The 16,284-nt window shown below is 42.2% G+C and overlaps 1 protein-coding gene across 16 annotated transcripts in view; it reads left to right on the forward strand.

The window, feature by feature from the left end:
- PCDH15 (protocadherin related 15) overlaps positions 1–16,284 on the forward strand; it is a 599,229-nt gene that overhangs the window by 514,034 nt on the left and 68,911 nt on the right. For all 16 annotated transcript variants that reach the window (XM_062580806.1, XM_062580810.1, XM_062580818.1 and 13 more), the window contains 2 exons: positions 7,139–7,444; positions 8,728–8,952. In XM_062580806.1, coding sequence (XP_062436790.1) covers positions 7,139–7,444; positions 8,728–8,952 — 531 coding nt within the window. The remainder of the gene's footprint in view (positions 1–7,138; positions 7,445–8,727; positions 8,953–16,284) is intronic.

Raw genomic sequence — 16,284 nt, forward strand, 5'->3', positions numbered from 1 at the left:
CCTCCTGACTGGAAAAAGGCAACTGTTGCACTCGTCCCCAACAATGGCAGGAAGGAGGATTCAGGTGACTACAAGCTGGTCAGCTAGACCTTGGTCTCCAGGGAGAGATCAAATGTTCCCAGAAGCCATTTCCAAGCACATAAAGGGTAAGAAAGTGATTGGGATGAGTCAAGGTGGATTTACCATGGGCAAATCATGCCTGATAGCTTTCTGGGGTGAGATGACTGGCTCTGGGGATGATGGGAGAGCAGTAGATGTTGTTTATCTCACATAGCATCCTTACTGCCGCCTTGGCGAGATAAGGACTGGCCAGGTGGAGTGCAGCGGGGATGGAAAGTTGAGTGGCCGTGCTGGGGTCAGGAGCAACATGAGCAGGACTGCTCCACGAGGGAGGACGAGCTGGGAGCCACGAGTGACCACAGCGCGGGCAGTGCCCTCACTGACGACGCGCAGCCCCGCAGCGTCTGAGCCGATCGGGCAGAGGTGGGTGCAGATAACGGGCTCCATCAACTCTCCCAGGCCCGATGAGGGGATGAACCAGATTTGGGATCCATCCTAGCGGTCCAACCAGGAGCAAAAAGGGATGATGCCAGAGACAAGGCTGGAGACTGGGCACCGCTAAGGCATTGCAGGGCAGGACCTGTTGGCCCTGGGCTGAGCTGCACTGGGGTCCTGGGCCCTAGGGCAGGATTGGGGGGTGCAGGGGGTCTGGGCAGGACCACTGAAACCTATTGGTGCCCTCAGGACACTGTCACTGGGCTTCAAAAGTGACATTATCATAGTAATTCTGATACATTTAGGAACATACTCTATGATGTCAATCAGCAGAAGGGTAAAGCTGTAGAAAATTTACCAGCATCTAGATTAAAACATTAATAACAGTCTTGACGGCTTGACAGTGTGCATGAGGCTGTTGGAATTTTGTTTTCTTCCATCCTTGGTTTTCTGCATGAGACTTTCTATTTCTTTACTTTCCTGAGGCTACAAAATTTCATGTTTCTTGTCTGTTCACCTGGGCTTCTAAACAAGCAACCGATCAAATCCATACCCTCCTTCTCCCCCACCTTTCTCCTTATTATAGGTAACGTTCAGATTTTGATGGACAATTCTGTCTATTTTGAATTTGGCTGGTGAGATTTCTGCCACTGAAATAAGAAATGAAGGTTTTCCTGAGCTCACAGGTTAGAAGGGTTTAAATTATACCTGCTGACTTTTGACCATAATGTCTAATTATGGGGGGTTTTTTGTGGCTTGGACGGTTGTCTAGATCAGCGTTTCCACTCTTGAAGACTTGCTGGTGAAAAGATAACATTAGGGAGTTTTCTTGCAGAATATTTTAGGTGTCTCGCTTTCAGAGGGGAGGTTTATTTTCATTTTTAAATAATCAAACTTTGTGGTGTTGCTATTGCTGCGTAGGAAAATTGCTCTCTTTAAAGTTCTGAACTACAGAAGACAACAAAACACAACTGGAAGCATCTTCAGAGTTTGCCTACTGAGATAAGTAGCTTCCCAGGGAGATGTTGGCTACCACCTTTCCAGCTCAGGTCCAGTGCTCTTTAGTTAAGGCGATCTCAAAAAAAAAAAAAAAGACTCAGCAGTGTTGAGAATGAAAAAAATAATTTTAAAAACGAATCAACGTATTGAAGAACTCTTTTTAGGCCCTGGCTAAATGTGGGAATTTTAAAATAATGTGTTTTGTCTGCTCGCTAGAAAGCTGTTTGTTTTTATTTTTGTGTTTGTGTGTTTTATTTTTGTGTGTGTGTGTTTATTCATTGGTTTAACCTCTAGATTGCCCCAAAACATCATGCAGGCAAAATTTCTAATTGTTTTTCACATGAAAACAGCCAGCACGAGTCTGACTTTAGGAGTTGGTTGCATACCCAACTAAAGAAAGCTTGACTATTTTTAAGTGTTGCAATGTGATTAACTTTGGCAGGAGGCTCACGAGTCCGTTAAATCATGTTTTCACAGCCACGGGCTTCCGGATTTTCATTTGCTTTAATTTATATTTGCCTGTAGCGTTCAACTGTCGTTTCGGTGCGGTTTCATTTAGTCAGATTTATTTAGAGTCGCGTTTAATTGGTTTCAGAACTAACCCTCAAGATGCACGAGAATTAGCATTGAATAGTAAAGCATTCAGTGAAGTCCCAGCTCGTGTAACTGCCAAAATATTGCAGTATTTGAACATGTACCATGTGCCACATTTCCCCAACAAATTACTTAAAAATAATAATAATAATAATAATTGTTGTTCGATAAGGCAATTTTATCATCTGTTAAAATGTTCGTGGAGATTATATATGACTTTTTAGTGTAAGGCATTATACCATTCAAGAAGTAGGAGTCGCTTTGAAATTTCCAAGTAGCCAAAATATTGAGGATATTGCCTTTAATTTCCAACTTGCCTCCCTGGATTATTTAGACCGGCTACGTGAACCGGACTGCCGCAGCCAGCGATATATCACTGCCTGCATCCCTGTTATTACAACATCCGCTTTTATTGTCTATTCTGCAGAATTATTTTGTGCAATAATTCAGTGCAGTTAAAACTTATTGCATGCTGTAACAAAGCCACTGCCCGTCCTTGCAATACAGCGCTAAGTTTTGAGACATGTCAGGAATTATAGAGCAGAATCAAATCCATTAAAAACCCTTGTGTGTGTTTTTGGTTGAGTGTGAACAGACAATAAAGACGTTTTATTTCTTATCCCAGACTTGTACAAAAGCTGCAGTCCTCTAATCCTACAATTCTGTAAAAAGTAAGATGATTTTTTTTTCTGATTTATATAAAAATAATGTAATTGTTGGTTTTATAGAAAGTTCTACAGATGGGAACTTTGGTAGGTTTTTGGACTGCAAAGGAGTATCACAGTTGCCTTTTAATGGGCATACAGTGGAGCCATGTCGGTTTAGGAACATGTTTTATTAGCCTAATTGCCTGATGCAAGAAAAAAAAAAGTATGAGAATTACTGATGACACTGGAAGGGCAAAAGTGTTTCCTTGTTTCTGTACCATTTCTGATGTTATTTTGAGTTCAGCGAAGGGTAGTCTTTCAAACTTGCTGGTACCTTCCCAAATTTTCCTTGGCTCAGAACACTGAATGAAGGGATTGGGGAAATGAAAGTGTAACCTCAGGCAAAAAGAAACAGAGATGAGGAAAAGCCTTATTCTGAAAGAAAAGGAGAAGGAAAATGCCTGTTTTTCTGGATGACTGCTCCTGTGTCTGCTGTCAGAGCCACACCACCCAAATGCTTTGGCCTTGACATGGGTGAGGGGCTTGCAAATCTTCTCATGCCATAATAATAATAATAAATCCTCTTGTCATCCATGGAAACAATAATGCAGTCCCATCCAGGAGGATGCTTCGCAGCCTTCAGCATGATTTCTGTCCTTGCCCTGAGCTGCAGCATTTGCTGGTGGCGTACCATGGAAGCTCTTGGAGAGCAGAAGGTGTTGGTTGGGTAAGTAATGGACACGGAAAACTTTAGTCCCCAAAGAAGGCCGGAGGGAAAATTTAATTATAGGGAGGTGCAGCTGGAGGCAGAGCATTTCAGCTTTTGGCCTTGATGAAGGGCTACCTGTTGTGCTTACTTCTCCTGTACAGGCAAGTATGGAGAACAAGGTATTGCATTATACTGCAGTTTTCCAGCTCCAGCAGGCTGAAAACAAACTCAATTAACCTGCTTACATCCTGTTGTTAGCCACTGTGAGCAAGAGTTGTGGATATTAGTGGGAGGTTTTTTCTAAAACAAATGATAATGATATAATTAATATTGTTGACATTTTAGAACTTGTCATTAAATTTCAGAATTAATGATCCTTTAAGAGAGACTTTGGTAATTTTTGTCTGCCAGAATTGTATTTTTAAGCTGTTTGAGAACATAACATATTACTTGGGAACACTGTTTGTTTGTATTCATGAGATTTCCTTAATACTGAAGTATAGTTGATGATGCAAATTGAGACTTCCTGCAATAGATAAAGGCTATAATCTTGTAGACCATGCTGTCTCCAGTAAATGCAGGATGTATTTTCTGGGGAATGAAGTAATGATTCAGTTGTATTCCTAAGTCTGCAGGTTTGCTTTGTCCTCTGGCACTTTATAAGCTAACCCTGTGAGAGATGGCACCTAGTCCTGTCTAGCTGCTTACTCTCATTTGTATTAATGAATCACCACTGTGTCTATTTTAGCTGCCTGCAACGCTGACTGCTTTAGTTTAGCACGGGGAGAAAATGTTTCCTACACGTAGCTGGCCCCAAGCTTGTAAAGATTGATGAGTTTAAATGGGTCTTCGAGACCTTCTTAGGCCAGTGCGGCACGGGGAGCTCGGCTCCAACTTCCCTTACGGTGTCCGATAGAAAGGACGTACCTGGGGCGTTGCAGCCATCGAGAGTTTAGCGGTAGCCCAGCATCTGCTGCCTCTGAGAAGCTTGTGTTTCTGCTATGAGCAACATGGGGAGGGCTTTGGGCAGATTTCTGTTGGTGGAATACAGCTGTAGCTCCTCTTAGCTGGCCATCATATTACTGTGGGTCTTACCGAGCTAAAACTTTAAGACTTTTGCCATTCTTTTTATGTGCCGAGGATCGCTTGTCGGTGAAAGCTACTATAAAAGCCTTGCTTGATGCACTGGATGTAGGAATGTCCTCTCATCTCCTCCTCAGTCCTCAGATAGTCTCCTTGATTTCAGTCTTTGGGGTATTCATTGCGGTAATTCAGCTCAGGGAAGAAATTCGAGCTATTGGGGTGTTGCTAGCTTTTGCTTTTAAGGGTAACGGCAAGTTCAAGCAGGGCTGGTTCATAAAACCAAACTTCTCAGACTTTCTGAAAGCCCAGCTCCTTGGCATGCAGACCTCCTCCTCTCTTCTCTTTTGATCTAGATTTGATACATACATCGGTTTTTACGTGTCAGAGAACTTTTCCCTGGGGTCAGTCGTGGGTATGAAATCAGGGTGATTTGATTAAGTCACCCATTTGAATGTAGCGTAGTAACTGCAAGCAGGAGCAGCCTACTAGCCCCGTGTTGTCTGCAAGTCCTTCGTAGGCATCTCTGGAGAGCTGCTGCACGAGAAGTTCCGATTCCCCAAACTGTTCTTAGACCCCGTGGAATAATTTCCACATAAGAAGAGTTCATTTCGTTTTATATACCCGGCAGATAGATGATTCCCTTGGAAAGTGGATTAAACTTTTTTTTTCTTTCGTCTCTAGAAAGGGCACATTATCTCTTTTAAAGTTTGTAGAGATAAAGTGTTCACTAATGAAGGTCTTAAACTGGAAGAAACTATCTGGTTTGGTAAAATAATAGTGTTTTCATAAAGCTTTATCGTATTAGAATAGGTTTTGATTTTTTGAAAATAAACGCTTCAACTAGAAGTAGATGTTTATTTGGAAATTGCGCTTCTGCTAGTTATTAGTATACGGTGGGGCAGTGCCGGTCCCTTTTTCCAGTGTCAGTCAAGCGGTGACACTGATTTTTATATCCGACAGATAATTAAAGACTCCATGCGGTAGAAATTTTACTGCCTGCTACTGTAAGTGGGATCGAAATTAGTCCAGCATAACATGGAAAATGGTTTTATGCCCAGGGATGGTACATGCGTGAGTTTAAAATATACATCGGCCCCTTTTTAGGGAGCAGATTGCAAAGCCTTCCGTTTATTTGGAAGTTGTTTTAATTTAATTCCCTAAAATGTAAATGTCTCTATTCTAAAATAATTCTAAAATTTTGGTGACTAGCTTTCTCATGGTTTTCCAGCATGTCATCTACAAGGTCTCTGTGTACAAAATTGGTTGTTTCCATGGGACAAGTAGGATCAGTTGGAAACTAAGTAAATCAGCCATACGTTGATTAAAAAGATGTGTTATCTATAGACTGGTCATTATGAAGTTGTAGCTATTACTGCTTATTGTATTGATGCAGGGCAGGAGGAAAGAAGAGTGAAAATTTTCCTATTAACAATCTTAATTAACTTTTAATTGATTTCTAGGAAGATAAATGGTTTCATTATAAAGTCTCATAATGAACACCTTTGCTGGTATTAAACATTCAGGGAAATTTCCTGACAGCCGCTCTGATAACAAAATGTAAAGATCTCTTACGATCTTCCCAGAGGTTTGTAGCCTCACTTATAAAGTGAAGCAAATGCCTTGCTCACGCAGTGCCCTTTGTTTAATTCACGCGACCTAATTAATCATGCCCTGATTTAATTAAGGAGGAGGAAAAAATAATGGATGGGCATGCAAATTATGTTGAGGTCCTACTAGCTCTAGGAAGAAAAATAATCTGAATTTTGTCCATCCCTAGAAAGGCAGGTATGCAATATTAAGATCTATTTACTGCTGCTTGAACGCGAGTCTTAGTTCAGTATGTGAGTACAAAGATACCAACCAAACAAAATCGCGACCGTCTCTCCCCAAAAGCTTCAAAAATTGAGTAGCATTTATCTTTTCCGGTTTGAATGCGTTTTTCCTTTTCTGAGACTTGAGGAACAGTCACGAAACCAAACATGACAGCGTTTGGTTTTGAAGAACATGATAAACAAGAAATATAAGAAGTTCAGTAGCTCTTCAGAGAGCGATGATTAAAACCCCAGCACAAGTGAAAAGAAATGAAAATTTCCAACTAGTATCTCCTTCCTTACTGTTTGCTGACCACATCCATCTAAGCATAGATTCAGTAATGACTTGGAGAGCGATGAAACACCTAAATCAAACAGCATAAAAAAAAAATCACCTCGGATGCCACCTAGCCCTGGTGATACCTCAGCATCATGTGCATCTAAGTGTTTTGACTTTACAAGCATCTAGTCTGGCTTCTGCTTTTGTGCTCAGATGTCCAAGGCTGAGCAACTAAATGTGCGTTTTCCCCTGAAGTCTGCTTGGGATCCAGAAAACAGATATTTCTGTCACTGCCAATATATTTTTTTTCTTCCTTCTGGGCTATTTTATCTTTGCTGTGTATCAGTGAGAAGCAAGCTGCTCTAACCCAGGACTGCTGAGTAGCCACCAAGGCCCTCTTGGCTTGGGCCAAGCCTGCACTGTAGGGTATTTCCTCCGCTTATCTTGTTACTTCCATGTAGGTACGACCCTTGCATTTAAAATAAGCCTTAAACTAAGGTGTTTTCTTCTGTTTTTTCAGGCAACGGACCCAGACGCCGGAGTAAACGGTCAAGTTCATTACAGCCTGGTAAACTTCAACAATCTTTTCCGTATCACGTCAAACGGCAGCATTTATACAGCGGTTAAACTGAACAGGGAAGTAAGGGACTATTATGAACTTATTGTGGAAGCAACAGATGGAGCTGTGGACCCCCGCCGTTCAACCTTAACAGTAGCAATCAAGGTGCTGGATATTGATGACAACAGCCCTGTTTTCACTAATTCTTCCTACACGGTCTGCGTGCCGGAAAACCTACCGCCTGGTACCGTCTTCCTACAAATAGAGGTAAGAAAATGTCACGGAGCAAAGGAAGTATCTTGGGGCACTAAGCACATTCTTATTTAACTTTTCAGTGAGACCAAAGTAAAAGATTGTAAATTGGAGCTGGGGGGGAGGGGGGGTGGTTATCATACCTAACAGCCTGGGAAATGCTTGGTCTTTAGACAGCTACATAAAAATAGTGAGATGGTGAAGTGAGCTACTATTCGGAGGGAGCTACTTATGCAATTTCTTTTCTTTTGAAAAATTGAACCACGCTACTGTTGCAGTTTCTTGGAAAAGTGTTTTATTTTCCAGAATGCTTTTTTTTTTCCATTCATAGGAGCTCATCGTGTTACTCTTACCGATTTACATTTGTAGCAATCCTGTCTAACATGCTCTAGGTGACCCTGCTTGAGCAGGGAGGTTGGACTAGATGATCTCCAGAGGTCCCTTCCAAACTCAACCATTCTCTGATGTGACTTTACTCATGATATGACTTTACTCAACTAATTTAGACAACTGAAATGTCTTCACTCACGTTATAGTCAATGGAGATAAGTTGCCTCTGGAAGCAATTCATCCCATGCTTAGATCATCGTTTAAGGTAGTTGAAATGAAGTAGGTTCCTGGGAATGTCATCTTCTCTTCGTCGACTATTAAAGATATTCAGACATTAGAGAGCTAATTGCTCAAGACTAAGGTAGACAGCTGAGATTCTCTTCCTGCAAGGAGTCTGTGTATTGTGCTGATGTTTCGGTCAGCGTCCTCTGATAAGCAGAATCCATCCTGAGATAGTTTCGAGAAGAACGGTTTTCTCTGAAGCTGGCGGCAGATAAATCTTAGGACAAATTAACAGTTAAAGTAATCATCAGTAGAATGCTCATCATGCTGATGAAAATAGGTTGGTTTATATAGATATCAAGTAAAAATGTCCGTGCTGCCATCCTGGATGAGACCCAGGCTGTGTTTAGCCCAGCGTCCTCCCCTCTGGGGAAGAATACGAAACGAGAATGAGTTTCTGCTGACTCTTGCTCAGCATATAGTGCTGGCATCACATGCTAGGTGGCTTCTGGAATCAGTAACTCTGGATTTAATAACCTCAGGCAAGTTTTTCTTCCTTCTGTTTATGCAGAGTAGTAAGTATATCCAGTACTATTAGAATAATACGATGAAATTGCATGTATTTCCGGTTATATGCTTTTTTGTGTTCTTTAAAGAAATTACGGGGGATGTTTTTGTGTCTGCGTGAAAATGGATTTTGTTAGCTTTTAAGCAAATATTTTTTTCCTCTATATTGCCTTCTCCAGGCTAAAGATGTGGATCTTGGTTCTAACATTACCTATCGGATACGAACGCAGGAAGCGCTACAGTATTTTGCACTGAACAAGTATACAGGAGAGCTATCGCTTTTGAAGTCCTTGGATTATGAATCATTCTCTGATACGGAAGCAACCTTCACCTTTCTGGTGGAAGCCTTCGACAGCAGGGGCACCATGCCTCCGGGTCTTGCTACTGTCACCGTGAGAGTAAAGGTAAGCGGAAAAACTTGTCAGTTTTTCAGAAACTTGTCAGAAACTCTCCTGTCCAACACAAAATATCTCGGCAGCCCTTACAGGTGTCCTGATGAAACCCGGCAACGTGACAGTGACAGCGCTGCGTCTGCTTTCTTCCTTTTGCATTTGTACGAAGAAGAAGAAGCTACCGCCGCTCCCTGACAGTGACTTGCGCAGTTAATTGTACAGTTTATAGCAGCTGTAATTATTCTGCTATATGGAATTACGTAGTTAAATCCTGGTTCGTGGATTTATGAAGCGCAGGGATAGATTTGTGAATACCTGACAGACATAAACATTTAGCCCTTTAGCATCTCTGGAAGACTGGAGTAAGTGCCTGATGGGATTGTTTGCCAAAGTGATGCCATCATGTTTCAGTTAAAGCTCTCATAAATTGTAATTTTATGAACCGTTCGGGTGTATTGAGTGCTGATGTGGCATCCTGCATCTTAGATTTCGGGTTCCGCTGCATGAAAATGCAGAGCGGCAAAAGAGAAGTGCTTATTTAGTGCTTTTTGCACAGCGAAGTATTTCCATACACTGAGTTACAGCGCCGCTTCCGTCTTTCAGTTATCGTGCCGATAACGTTGGGAAGATGGTATTCTGTTTTTGTAGGCATCCACGAATGCAAGCATTTGTAGCTGTAACGTTAGCCCTTGTACTACCTGTCTTAGTTGGGCTGATGTAGTTCTTGCTCAAGAGGGGAAGGTATTTTAGCTGTTTCAAGGCATGCTTCGGTGCGTTTCCAAAGGTGCAGTTCTTGAGCCAGTCAGTGAAATACTTTTGCCTGGTTGCTTCATTTTTGTTGTCTTTGTCAGTGAAGAACAGAGCAGCGGGAGAGAAGAGACTTTAGTTATCAGCATTTGAGCTGAGAAGCAAAAGCTGTAACGTGAGCAAAGGCGCAGCTCCCAAATGTGAGCCTGGGATCCGGCAGCTTCAGCTTAAACGCGAGTCCGCTGCAATCATTTTGCATAAATGAATCGGTCGTTTGGGTTCGGCTTAGCGTGCATCTGCAGGCGCTGTGGATTGCGACCGGATTTTGAGTAATCCTGTTCCTCAGCTTCTGCTCAGCCCCGAATTATCCCAGGGAGAGGAAGCATCTCGGCTTATTAGCTCTGACCACAAAGGTGCAAGAAGGTTTCTGCGATGCTTTTCTGTCTCAGCAAAATTTCTCGGATTGAGATACGACACCAAGATTTCCTACTAGCCTGTTGTCTTCCCCAGCAGTTTTGAAGCCAATGCAAGAGAAAAATAACTTTTGACATCATTCCTTGAGCCTCTTCTGTTTATACTCTTAAGGAAGTAGTTGCTCAAGCTTGCTTTTTCTGGAAAAGCAACTTACTCCTAATGCAGTGGATTTCTGAAATAATTTTTTTAAAGGCATTTGTCTTCAAATAGGAATGTATTCGTAGAAAAGGCCTAGTGGTATTGTACAGATGACCCAGTTGTGTGACTGTGAATTTGTAGAGTTTTCACTGTCAAGGAAGCACTGTGGGAGAAGGGAGTTCAAGAAGGAATTAATGGGATGAAAAAAGAGGAGGTTTTGGGTCGGTTTGGGGGTTTTTGATTGTTTTTTGTTTTGTTCCCCCCCCCCCCCCGAAACTCTTCCCACACATGAGCAACAGAAGGGGATCATGATGATGCCTGTTTGAAAAGGCAGCAAGTGAGAGGCTGGGACATGGGGCTGAAGCCAGGAATCACAGTTTCAACAGTAAAAAATGGGTAAGTGAGGTGCAGAACAGGGCCAGAAACTGAAGATAAGCGGGCTATACTTTGTGCGAGGAAGAAAAGAAAACCAAAGAAAGGATTGAAAGTGAGTGTGGTCAGACTCAGTGGCAGGCTGATCTTTTTGCAGCATCAGTGGATATAATTAAATAAAGGCTGAGGTTAAGATGACGGTTTCCATCCACAAATGAGATGGCATTATCAGCGACGGCCAAGGGAGAACATGCGTGAAGGTACAAATTTTGTTTTCTTAGGTGGATGTCCATCGTGGGTATGCACGAAGGAGATGGTACTGATTTAGCGTTTTGGTCATCAGGTCTAGAGTAGAAGTAACGGTTAAATTTGAGCTTACAGCTGAGCTTTCTAGAGATAAAACTTAGAGGGGGAAGAAAGGGCGAAGACCAAAATCCGAGCCTTGCGCTTCCTCTATGTGAGGTGAGAAGGGATCCACCAGCAGACGTCCCGAAAGGGGGATGCGAGAGATGGAGAAAGGAAGAGAGCAGCAAGAGGAGGGAAGAGCCAGGAGAGGTGCAGACCTCTGGGGTGGAAAGGGATAGAGAGGTGGCAAAGCACGTGGCAAGGCAGTTTGTGTTTATTCTTAGTGGACAAGACTAATATCTGTTGTTCTGGAGGTGAAGCTCTACAGATAAAGTAGAGGATGGCTTGCACAGCCCCTTCCCCGTCGGTGTACGTAACCACCTTGGGAGCTCCTTCCAGTGCCACAGAAAAGTGGAAGTACGTTTGAATACAGAATTTGTAACCTTCTCGCGGGGAATTTTCCAGGCTTCTGTCACCCTGCGTTGGTGTGTAAGCTTTGAAGCGCGACCAAAGCTGCCCGCAGCCAAGGATATCCTGCGTAAGGGCACCACTCGCAGCTGCTGCGGAGCAGCTTCACATCTGCAGCATCCCAAGGAAACAAATCTGTTGTTTTTAAAAAAGGAGGGGGGGCAATTTCTGCCAGACTTTCTACCGATTCAGAAAGCGGTTCTGCGTGTAGACGCGTCCTTGCAGCATCCATACGTCCCCGCGCGCCCGTTCGTGCATCGTCCCGCAGTGCCCGTGCTCTACCGCGACTCTGGAGAAGCACCGCCGTAGGCTGGAAGCAGATGTGACTTTTTCCTCTTAGTAACTGTATTTTCCCTTTGCTTAGGAGATGGTTTTAGAGCAATTATTTTAATACAAGGTTGCAAAAAGGAAATACAGCAAGCCCGAGCGCACTGACGTGCCTAATGTAACCAGCGTAAAGCCGGCAGGCTGGAATAACTCAAAGCCGAGCTAGCAAAAACAAAAGCAAGCATCAAGGCAATAATGTTCCTAGGACCCAGCAGGGAATTTATGTAACCATTAGGGATTCAGGTCCTATAACCTCAGAGTGTTATTTATATTATAGAGGTCTCCGCTCCTGGTCTTGCGCTTCTTCGTTAACGTTTGGTGTTTTTTTCACTCTTAACTGAAAGCGTTGCAAGTTTTACTTGATAATGCGAGCCCGTGAACCAAATGCGGGCAAGGTCTGATGGTGCCATGTATCATTTATGGGATATCGAATTGAAAGAGCAGTAGCGCAGTCTGCGCGTAGTCGGATCGCTCTTTGCGGCCGGGCGGAGGGTGGGTGCACGCGGCGGCTTTCTTTGGGCAGTTGCTTTCAGCCTTTGGCATGACGGGCTGCAAAGAGTTTGTATTAATTTGATGAAAATGTAGAATATAGCAGAATACTCGCTATGGCAGAAAAAACAACTTCAGCTCTTACCGTTGTGTCGGTGTTGAAATACGTCCTTGGCTGCTGCCGCAAGCAAACAGCTCACGTTTTTCTTTTTTCTATTGTGTAGATGACTTAAGAGCCCTTCTTGGGAGGAAACTGAAAGATAAATTAATGAATTAATGCTATATTTAATAAGGAAATGCATCTTGCATCTACATGTGCCTTAAAAAAAAAAAGAAGTTTTATTTAACCAGGAGGTAATATTGGTTTTTAGCTTCCTTAAAACAAAATTTCATCTTACTTTCTTTCTCTGCTTTCCTGTTTCGTAAATGAGATGCTGTTGCCTCCTTGCTGGCATTACCATGGAGGAAATAGAAGCAGCAGCAGCAAGTTCTCCTTGAGATGCGAAGAAAATTTTGTCCGTAGCCTCAAACAGACTGAGTTTTCTTCTTCTGCTCCTTCAGTTTTTCAGATTCCCCTCACTGCTTTCATGGCTTTTCACCTGAATTAAAGAGCCCTAACGAGCCCTCTTTCCTTGGGACGGCAGGGGAGATTGCACAGGTTGCCTTCCAGGTGAACCGGCCACCGCGATCTTGGTAATCAAGAACACGGACTTTTTTATTTTATCCGTCGTACATCTAATTATGCACAGCAGGCTTTATCCATCTTCAACAGGCAGTTTAAGGGATGAAAATCTTACCAACTCCAGGAAACAGTTCGGACTTTTATTTATTTATAAATACAAATTTATAAATGCTTGGGAGGGGTGAGTTGTTTCGTACAAGCATCTGTAGTGCGCGTCGCAAATTTAAGTATCCTCTCGCAGTATAAAGGTTTCCTTGCACTGGAAGGAGTGAAGTCGTTGCCCTTCGACTGGTACGCCTCCGTTTTAGGATTTAGCATTTGGAAGCAATTACCGTGGTAATAGAGCTTCCTAAGAGAAACAAGACTTAAACCTTTTTCCAGTTTCTAATACTGTTAAATGCAGAATATATTCCTAAATACATATTATAAAATCTCTGTGCTGTGAGACCTGCACCATATTTTATGCTGTGACCTTCTATTATTATTATTACCGGCGTTATTTTGTATTCCTTTGTCTCTTCCTTTTTTTGTTATAATTGCTTTTTTCCCTTTTTTTTTATAGCCTGGGATTGGATTACTGTTTAGTTTTTAAACTAGAGTGTAGAGCGTAATGGGACTGTTATCTGTAGCTGATGATTTGAAGTGATAGAGCAACAAAAATAATATTAAAAAAAGATGCCTGACAAATCTATACATTTCTAGCAATGCCATGTTGCAAGTCTGACAACCAAATGTTTACTGAAACTCTTTACCATGCCTTAATTGCAGTAGTGGGACTGTTGTAAACTTGAATTCGAACGAATTTCCAGGTTTAGTAAAAACTGACTGGTCCAATGAACGTCAGTAAACATATTGCTATCACCAATCTGTCCAAAGGTATGGAGAGTACCCAAACCGTGGTGGTTAAATTAATTTTCCATGACAAGTGTGACACCGGAAAGATACACCAGCTGAAATACTTCTGCTGCTTTACTGATGGGCGAATTTTTTTAGACTGCTGTCAGATGATACAGCAACTTTTGTATTGATGCTTGATGGGGACATTTTTGTTGCTCTCAGTGCTGTCCTAACAACATGACTACACCAAGTGTGTTATCTGGGATTATATATAATCTTTTTTCCTTTCTTTTTGTTCTTTTTTTTTTTTTTTAACTGACCAAGGTCTTCCTGTTAGCAAGGGCACAGTGTTTTTATGTTCAGATAAAAACATAGCCTCATGAAACAACAAAGTCTTACAAATTGCAGTGATTTCTCAGTGACTTCTGCAGTGGGCATAAACTGGAAACAAAAATGACTCATGCTAGTACTCTTAAGGAAATATTTGCCAGGCCTGGTTCTGGAAGCAGGTAGGTGGCTTAAAATTGCCCAATTTAAGAAAAGAAAAAAGAAAAAGAAACTGGCCCTGCCCCTCATTTAATAGGACTAAGTATTGAGTAGGACTTGAATCAGGAAGTCCTGTTGAAGTTACCTGCTGGTTCATCAGATCTTGCCTGAATTGTGCTGAATAGTAGGTCAAATGAAAAATTACAAGTCATTAAATGCACTAGAATATGGATTATATGCACTGATTGATCTTTTTGTGAGAGCAAGTTTGAATCTGTCCCCATCAGCATGCTACATCTTCCCTTTGTTGGAAGAGCTCAGTCATCTTCTGCATTGCCTCCAAAATGCAACTGCTTCTTCTTCTCTTCTCTAGTGACATTGCTGGGATAGTGGGTATGGTGTTAGACTGTGGTGCCAATGAACAGATTTATCTTTTATAAAACTCAGCCTCTCTGTTCAACCGTGTGCTGGAGTCATTTATTGCCCTGTATCTTCCACCATGAACTGCATCGCTTGATTCAAATCATGAACTATCTGAGGGCTCGCGGAGCATTAAATATGAAAAAGTGGCAGTGACACCACATGAACAAGCCTCTGGGTTTTGTAAAACTTCAAGGAAAAACCGTGTGCAAGGCAGCACTGGATCCAACTGTAGACAAATTTCAATGTGTCGGTTCTGCTGTTGGGTTGTCCGTTAGCATCGTCCCAAAGATCCTGAACTTACCGCCCCAAGTGACTCGCTGTAGTTTGATTTTCCAATCTCGGTCCGTGTAAATGAGTTGGTGTGCTCGATACATGCGTTAAGAAGAGATCGCAAATACTTGTGTCGGAGCTAGCAGTAATGTTCTACTCCTGGCTTACTTTAATGGACTGAATAGAGGTATAAAATGGAAATAACACGTTGGCCAACCGAAACGTAGGAGCGCGGAGAGCGGTTTGCTCACGTACGTTGGTATGCCTCTTGGGGGACGAAGGGACAGGTGAGACGTGAACCTTTAAGGGGTATGTGTAACCTTGAAGGCATGCGTTTCATCAAAGGACAGAAATGTGCCCCTAAAGAATGGGAAGGGATGTAAGAGCTTTTAATATTTCAGGATGTGATGATTTTAAGTCGTTTTTTTTTTTAGATTATGCCATGTAACGATTTCACTTTTTTCCTGAAAGGTGCGTTTTGTCATGAGTCTGCAAACTTTGAAGGAACTCTTTTAGAGATGGAATTTGAAGTGGAAATAATCGCAGTGGGTTTTCCATCATACATGAGACTTCTGCTAATTAAGTTAAGGTGGTATGATGCGTGTGGGTCAAGGGTTTGGCTCAAAGTAAAGCTCTGAAGTTGCATTTTGCTATAGCTGCGTACATGGCCCAGGAGATGTTTAAGTGAAAAAGGAAAAAGAAAGAAAGAGAGATGCTCTTCTAGTAAATGGTAAAAAAAAATCTTCTAAATGTCGTGGCTCTTTTAGATAGATCAAGAGAATAAGCGATGCTTGTGTGCATTTTCCAGGAATTTGTCCCCTTGGAGCTGTTCACCAGGTTAACGATGAGCTGTTACTGTCACAGAATCACAGCTATTTTAACAAGTACTTGGTTGTTCAGGTTGCATACTACAAAACCCAGGAATTAGAAGATCAGGAGGCGCTTGTAAGGTACACAGAACTAGATGACTGCTAGATGGAAAAAAAAAAAAATATATATATATATATATATGTATATATATATATATATATGGAAATTTTCAAGAAAAAATATATAAATTTATTTTATTTTATTGAGAAGGAAATTGGGAGAGGGTAGGAGATGTTGGGGCCTTGTGGCTTGTTGGAGGAGGAGGTGGCTCGCTCCCGTTTGGCAGAGCTGCCCTCTCCGACCCTGTAGTGGAAGGGCAGCGATTTGTCTTGGTGCAGCAAATGCTTTGCAGGATAAATTTGGGGTTTGCCCACATGATTGCGTGCGCAGTATCTATAGAGAGATAAATATTAGCA

The sequence above is a fragment of the Rhea pennata genome, chromosome 7, assembly GCF_028389875.1.
Source record: "Rhea pennata isolate bPtePen1 chromosome 7, bPtePen1.pri, whole genome shotgun sequence".
NCBI classification, from domain to species: Eukaryota; Metazoa; Chordata; class Aves; order Rheiformes; family Rheidae; genus Rhea; species Rhea pennata.